This window comes from Aotus nancymaae, unplaced genomic scaffold, assembly GCF_030222135.1.
Source record: "Aotus nancymaae isolate 86718 unplaced genomic scaffold, 86718_ANA_hifiasm-v0.15.2.pri h1tg000012l, whole genome shotgun sequence".
NCBI lineage: Eukaryota > Metazoa > Chordata > Mammalia > Primates > Aotidae > Aotus > Aotus nancymaae.
In genome coordinates this window covers 30,267,507-30,274,351 of record NW_026988423.1, presented here as the reverse complement: position 1 = coordinate 30,274,351, position 6,845 = coordinate 30,267,507, and the positions used below count along the sequence as shown (strand labels likewise).

General features: G+C 38.2%; 1 protein-coding gene across 1 annotated transcript; it reads left to right on the top strand.

Moving 5' to 3' along the window:
- Window positions 1-2,757: 2,757 nt before the first annotated feature.
- PATE2 (prostate and testis expressed 2) lies at window positions 2,758-4,141 on the top strand. Its single transcript, XM_012470652.2, has 4 exons — window positions 2,758-2,809; window positions 2,957-2,980; window positions 3,523-3,651; window positions 4,005-4,141. The coding sequence occupies exons 1-4, from the start codon at window positions 2,758-2,760 to the stop codon at window positions 4,139-4,141; spliced, it is 342 nt and encodes a 113-aa protein (XP_012326075.2).
- The last annotated feature ends 2,704 nt before the right edge of the window (window positions 4,142-6,845 follow it).

Sequence of the window (6,845 nt, the reverse complement as noted above, 5' to 3'; positions counted from 1 at the left end):
ACTAAGGAATTTGTATTTAGCAGAACTTAATTGCAAGTGTAAAGAACATAAAACTTTTTTGACATACCAGAATTTCAGAATTAGTATTTGTATAATTCCTTCCTGAACAGTGCATTGAAAAAGAGTGCTTCAGATAGACAAAATGACTAGTGAGACTTCAACTTACGGGCTGATGGTCAAGTTTAAATATAAACTTACTAGTAGAACAAAGACAAAGTAAAGATTAAAAGGTAGGTAGTGTGGTATGTAGTGGCCGTATGAATGGATAATTAGATATAGAAGACCATAAAAAATGCAGGTGGTAGTAGTTGAGAAAATAAAGAGCACAGACAAAATTTTACAACTATTTTGGTAAGCACCATTAGTGATAGTATTGTCATGCTGAGGCCGTTAGGTGTTTAATGTGGGATAAAGCAAATGATTGATTATAAAACATTCTAATTCTATTGAATTTTAACTTTGTTCTGTCCTGTATATGCCATATTATAATTCATATATATGCAATATTCTGTTCTACATGTTATATGCTATATATATCATTCTACTTTTATTCTATTCCAATTCTGTGTCCCTGAGAAGTAGAGCTATCGGTGTAAAACAGAAGAGATACAGTTGTAATATAAAGTTAAGTAAAAACTTCTCAGTCTTAAATTTCAACTGAAAATATCAATAGGAACTCACAAAGTGTTTGTCATCTATTCATCTGTCTGTATTTTTCCCTGAAGAATCCTGGAAATAAGGCCAAATGTACAAGAAAGATCTTATGCAATTACTGGGCTAAGATGACAATTTCTTTATGATTTTGAGAACCATTGTCTAATTTTATTTCTTACTGACATACTAAGTTACAGCCCCATCAACAATGTATGACAGTGCTGGCTTTACTCCTATCTTGCCAACGCAGCTGTGTTATCAAATTCTGATTATTGCCAATCTGTTAAGTAAAATTAGTATCTGAATTTAGTTCTAATTTACATGACTAAAATTAGGAGTAAGGTTCAGCATATTTCACGTGTTTAAGAAGCATTCCTGTTTCTTTTTTCTGTGAACTATACGTTATTACTGACTGCCTCCTTCCCCTTTGAATTGTTAGTCTTTTAAAAATCAATTTCTGAAATGTCTTTGTATAATAGGGAGATTAGCCCTTAGTCTGAGATATGAATTGCAAATATTTTTAATTGTTTGTTATTTGGGCTTATGGATTAATGATTGGTTTTCTACCTATGTAGAAGATTTTTTAAACAATATAAGTAAACATATCTTTCTTATGGTTCTATGTTTCGAGCCATATATAGAAAAGTACCCCTCATTCCAGACTACAGAAACTCCTTCCATTTTATTTTCTGCCACTTCACTTGTTCATTTATACCCTCCAGGTGGGCCACAAGTCCAGGATATCAAACACGGTTTTGTTTATTTTCTTTGTAAATCTGCCTAAGCAGCATAGCATTTCATTTTGAAATGTGAAACACTTGCTACTTACTATCTTGGGATCCTTGCTGGAATGTAGAAAATCTCATTTCTTATCTTTATTATAGTCCAAAAAACCAATCTCATAAAGCTGGTTGCTCTGTGGAAAATGGACTGGAGAATGAAATGCAAGGCAGGATATGGGAAGAACATTATTAATTCCTCCAACAAACACTTGTTGGGTGTTTCCTTTGTTCCAAGCCTCTAGATGCTGAGCATGCCATGAGAAATCAAACAGACCCTTTGCTTTGTTCTAGCAGAGGAGTAAAAAAGTGCGCCAACAGGAATGTAAGATCAACTATTGAAAACTGCTATGAAACATAGAACAGGGAAAGGGTAGGAAATGAAGGCTGCCATTTTCTAGACATTGAGCAGAAAATGCTGCTCTGAGAGGGTGACATCTGAGCAAAGACCTGAGTGAGCAAAGCAAATGTGGAGAGAAAGGAGATTGAAGAGGAGGCATTGCTCATAATGAGGAAGATGTTGCCGGCTATGATAAAAACTCTGGATTTTCATTCAAAGGTCATGAAAAGTCATCAGAGGGTTTTCATCAGGGATGTGGTATCTGTGACTTATAACAGTGTTCTCTGACTGCTTTATGAAGAAATGATTGTGAAGGGACAGAGGAGGAGCATGGAGGCCAAAAATAAGGCCATTGCTTCATCTGGGCAAGAGATGATGATAGACTGGATTTTGGTGATGGCAGTGGAGACAGAGAGTAATAAACCCATGTGAGAAGTTAGTGGGTAGAATGGATAAGACTTGCTGTTAGAGCACTCACTGAGGATGGGACACAAGAAGCTGTAAACAATACCTCTCAGATGTATTAAAACCTGCAACATGGTGAGGAGGGAATGGGCAGGACTGAATGACTGAATAACTAACTGTTGGGTGCTATGCTCACTACCTGGATGACGGGATCATTCATCCCAAACCTCAGCATCAAGCCATATACCCCTGTAACAATCCTGCACATGTACCCTCTGAATCTAAAATGAAAGTTGAAATTACTTTTAAAAATTCTGCAATATTGAAGTAGGAACAGGTCTGGTGAATCAGAAATATTACAATTTCATTTTCATTAGAAGATTTGTGAAAATCAAAGTGAGTACCCTCTTTAGAATGCTGTGCAGCCATCAGATATGGTGGCTTGGCTCTGGGAACATTGTCATACTGTCTGTCCCTGAAATTTTATGATTATGTAATTTAGATGATTAGCCCAAGGACAGATCATGAAAGAACAACTAGCTCCTTCCACGGGAAGCTACATCCGACAGAAACTCCAGGATGCTTGTTCTCTTTCTGCTGGGCACAGTGTTTCTGCTCTGCCCATATTGGGGTAAGTCCTAGAGATAAGAGGGGAAGCTGGTGGTTAGTTAAGAGATGGACAGATGCTGGGAGAAGAGGAAGTTTTCAAAATTGGGTCTTAGGGCTGTGGCAGATATATGTGAGATTTTACCAAGGATAATTTTTCTTTTTTTCACAGGAGAACTTCATGACCCTCTAAAAGGTACAATCATGGCATGTCTGAAGTCCTTGGTAAACGGCCATTTGTGACATGTTTAGGAGCAAACCTTCCCTTCATCTTTGGAGAGACCTTTAATCCATTCTTATTATAGAATCCTAGAAGTCTGACCTCCTTCCAGACCTGTTTAGTCCATTTCTTAGAGTAAGGAGGCTAAGATCCACTTCACTTTTTTTTAACTGATCACTGGGCAAAATCATCAGGCTAGATGAAAGGTTCATTACTGGAGGTCCATGGGTAAATTTCATGGGAACCCTGACCTCCTGAAATCATATATAGTGTTTGATTTATGTTTATGCAGGTTATCTTTTACAAGATTTTTTTTAATTGGAGAAAAAGTGTACAAATTTATTAATGTGTAAATGAAGAAAATAACAGCATGATTATCCCTATCTTTCTCAAGATTTTAGAGTCCGTGGTTTAAAAAATGTTAGTAACCACTAGGCAAGAGTAAGGTCCTGTAGTGGAGCCCCCAGAGGATGTTCTCAAGATGGCATTTTCTAAGCACCTCTTTTTGTATCTAGCAGAGACTGGAATACTGTGTTATAAATGTAAAAAATATCATCTCGGATTATGCTATGATGTCATGTCGTCCTGCTCTCTGAAGCATAAGCAGTCTTGTGCAGTTGAGAACTTTTACATACTTACAAGCAAAGGTAATGTGGAGTATGGAGTGACTGGGAAATCACCACCACCATCCCTGAGAAACAGTGGTGTTCTTTTGCCATCAGTGAGTGGGTGAATGGGATGGGTGGGTATAGGGTGGTCCTGAGGGGATATCAAAGACAGACTTTTTCTTAAGACCATATTGAGTGGAAAAGAGGCTGATGCCCCTTACCTGGTGGGGAATAAAATCTACTCTCTGGGTCAGCAATTAACAGACTCAGCTTTGGAACTCATTTGGGCCTAGAGAAAGGTTAGTGAGGACATGAAAACAGATTACTCCTAGGAACGCAGTAAAAGGAAGTGAGGTCATTATGATCATATCTACTCTCTTTTACCTCCTCAGGGCGGAGCATGTATCATTATTCAAAACTGTCGTGTATGACCAACTGTGAGGACATCAACTTCTTGGGGTTTGAAAAGAGGACAGAGCTCATCTGTTGTAATGATAGTAACTATTGCAACCTCCCTGAGGGGCTTTAGTTCTACATCTCTCCTTTTCAACCCACTACCCTCTTTTTCTCTTCCTCTGAACCTGCATTTTGTTGCTCTCCTCTTCTATGCAATGGTAGAGAGTGAGAAAGCCGGCTGGTAGTAAAAAGATAAGCGAGCATACAGAGACGCATTGCGGGCAGCAGAGCCTGTTGAGATGGAGCACTGGACTCATTCTTTGCACATCCCTGTCTCTCACAGGTGGCAGGGGTTTTGCTTTCCTTATGTGATACTGCCAAGAATAAACTCAGACCTGGTCATTTATTGTCTCCTGTATAAAAATGTGAACACTTGGGCCAATATAATCCCCAATTTGCACTGAGAATTCTGTGACTATCCTTTATCCTCATCTACACACACTCCTGTCAGTTGGGATTCTCTTTGGATTAACCCTGACACTTTCTGGCACTGTCCTTTTTTGCCCATGGGTTTTGGAAAGGGCTAATCCCAGCTTCACAGTGTGTTGGTAGCCTGGGCCAAGTCTTTCTCTGATAGAGTTCTTGGGGGAATCTCAGGGCAGAAGAAAACTGGACAGACATAGGGATGAGGCATCAAAGAAAATTTCAGGGGGCATTTCAGTTGGTAAAAACTAAGATTTGAGAGATAATTTGGTGTGGGTGGAAGTGGCTTGAATTATCATTGCCTTGGCTGGCCAGGCAGCCTTGGGCACATGGTTGAACTAGGTGATTGGATTGGGAACGGGGTGTTTTTTAAGGATGGCTAGTCATGTCTTTCTCGTGGGAATGAGGAAAAAAATGCTGATAATGTGGCAGGTGTCATGGTAGTTAAAGATCATAGGATGTAAATAGATACCATGAAGCAGTGTTGAAGTAACAGAGTGTCCTGTGTAAGAGAAAGTTATAAGCACGCAGAAAGTGTGAGAGAGGTAGCATACAGGTAACAGTGGTGGGAAGAGAAACAGGCAGACACAGAGGGAAACAGCTAGGAAGAGAAACTGAGTAGCGTTGACGTTGGAGCACTCCTGTGGCCAAGATGGCACGTTTTCCTTGAATACACACTAACCCTGGCATTTCTGTCCTTATGAGGCTGACTGTAGTTCCTGGTCCTGGTCTTCCATGAACTTCTTTCTCTTATATTATGCCACATAAAATTCTTACAATGAACCAACCAGCCTTCTATTTGAGTAGTCTGGTGTATCCTACCTTTGTCTATGTCTGAGAATATAATCCTTTCTGAGGAATTCTCAATTTGGATTTTGTAGAGTCAGGATGACAAATATATGAAGACAACTCTTTTAAGGTAGACAAGTAGATTGGAAAAGCCAACATAACATGAGTATTTTAAGTTTGAGTTATGGGCTCTGGTTGTGTAAGAGCTCTCTCCCCCACTGAATCATGGGAATGGTCTAAGTCAGGCTAGAAAAAAAAATTATTAGCTTTGGTTTTTAAAACAGACTTTAAAAATATTTTTGAATCAATGTTTAACAAAGCCAGAGTTTGGTTTCGTTGAGCACGCAGAGTTTTAATTATAAAATCCTTATGTTTCAAGAGCACACATTGGCATTCTCAGCATTATAGCATTGAATTTTTCTTTACGTAGTGGATGATTTGGACTTGAATTTGGTGGCTTCCAAACTCCTCTTTGCTGATAAGTGCACCCGGCTGCATCAAGTGTCTGCTTATGACAACTCACAGTTATTTACTTCTTTGGAGATTTGCTCTCTACTAAATATTAATAGAAGCAGCTTTACCCAGAAGCTACACTCCCAACCTGCATATGGACCTCAGTTAATGAATGACTGCTTCCTCGTATTAAGGTAGAACTAAGTCTGTGGTGCAAAGCTTTTCCATGGGATCCAACTAAAGCTAGCCTTCAGCTGAGAACATATTTTTGTTAGTATTTTCCCTCTAACTTCCCTTCATTCCCTTATTCCCTAAGTTTTAAGCTGACAAGACCAAGTGTTTTGTCTCACTGCGAACAGAGCTCTAAAACAAGAAGAGGTCAGGTTAAAAAATGAAGTTACATTTTGGCACTTCCAAGTAATAGTGTGTGTAGTGTCTAAACTAACTCTTCCTGAGTCAGGATAATCTTTCTTTTTAGCTTCCTGACAGACTAGATAAATTTTCTCTAATCTTGGAGAATGTTTTCTTTTGCTTTACCCTATCTTGGGATATTCTTCCCAGTTTTATTTTCCAACTTGAGCAAACAAACAGGGCAAAAGCTAGGTGCAAATTTCTTTACCCACATGATAAAACATCAAGAATTTATCCTCTGATATGTACATGCTCTTCTTTCAAATATGTACATATTTATACAGATAATTTTTCTTCAGACACCTTTTTAAAGGACAATCTGTTACTTTGTAATTGACTGGTAAATAACTCACACAACCTTACACAATAAACCAAACTAAATTTCACATGTATTACAAATGTAATAAACAAAGAAAAACTTGCTTTTTAATATTGTTCTGGCTATCATTATTTGACCTTGTAGTTATGTGTTAGGCACATGCCAAGCATTTTTAATATATGATCTCATGTAACCTTAACTTCCTATAAAGTAGCTTTTATTACAAGACAGTTTAATAGATGAGAAATTTGAAGAATAGAATGGTTAATTAACTTGTCAAATGTCAACAATTAAGTTTTCTAGTTACTATTGCTGCATAACAGTTACTGTGTTCACTAGTGCCATGAGTCAGGAATTAAGAAAGCATACAGTGGGTTTGTCT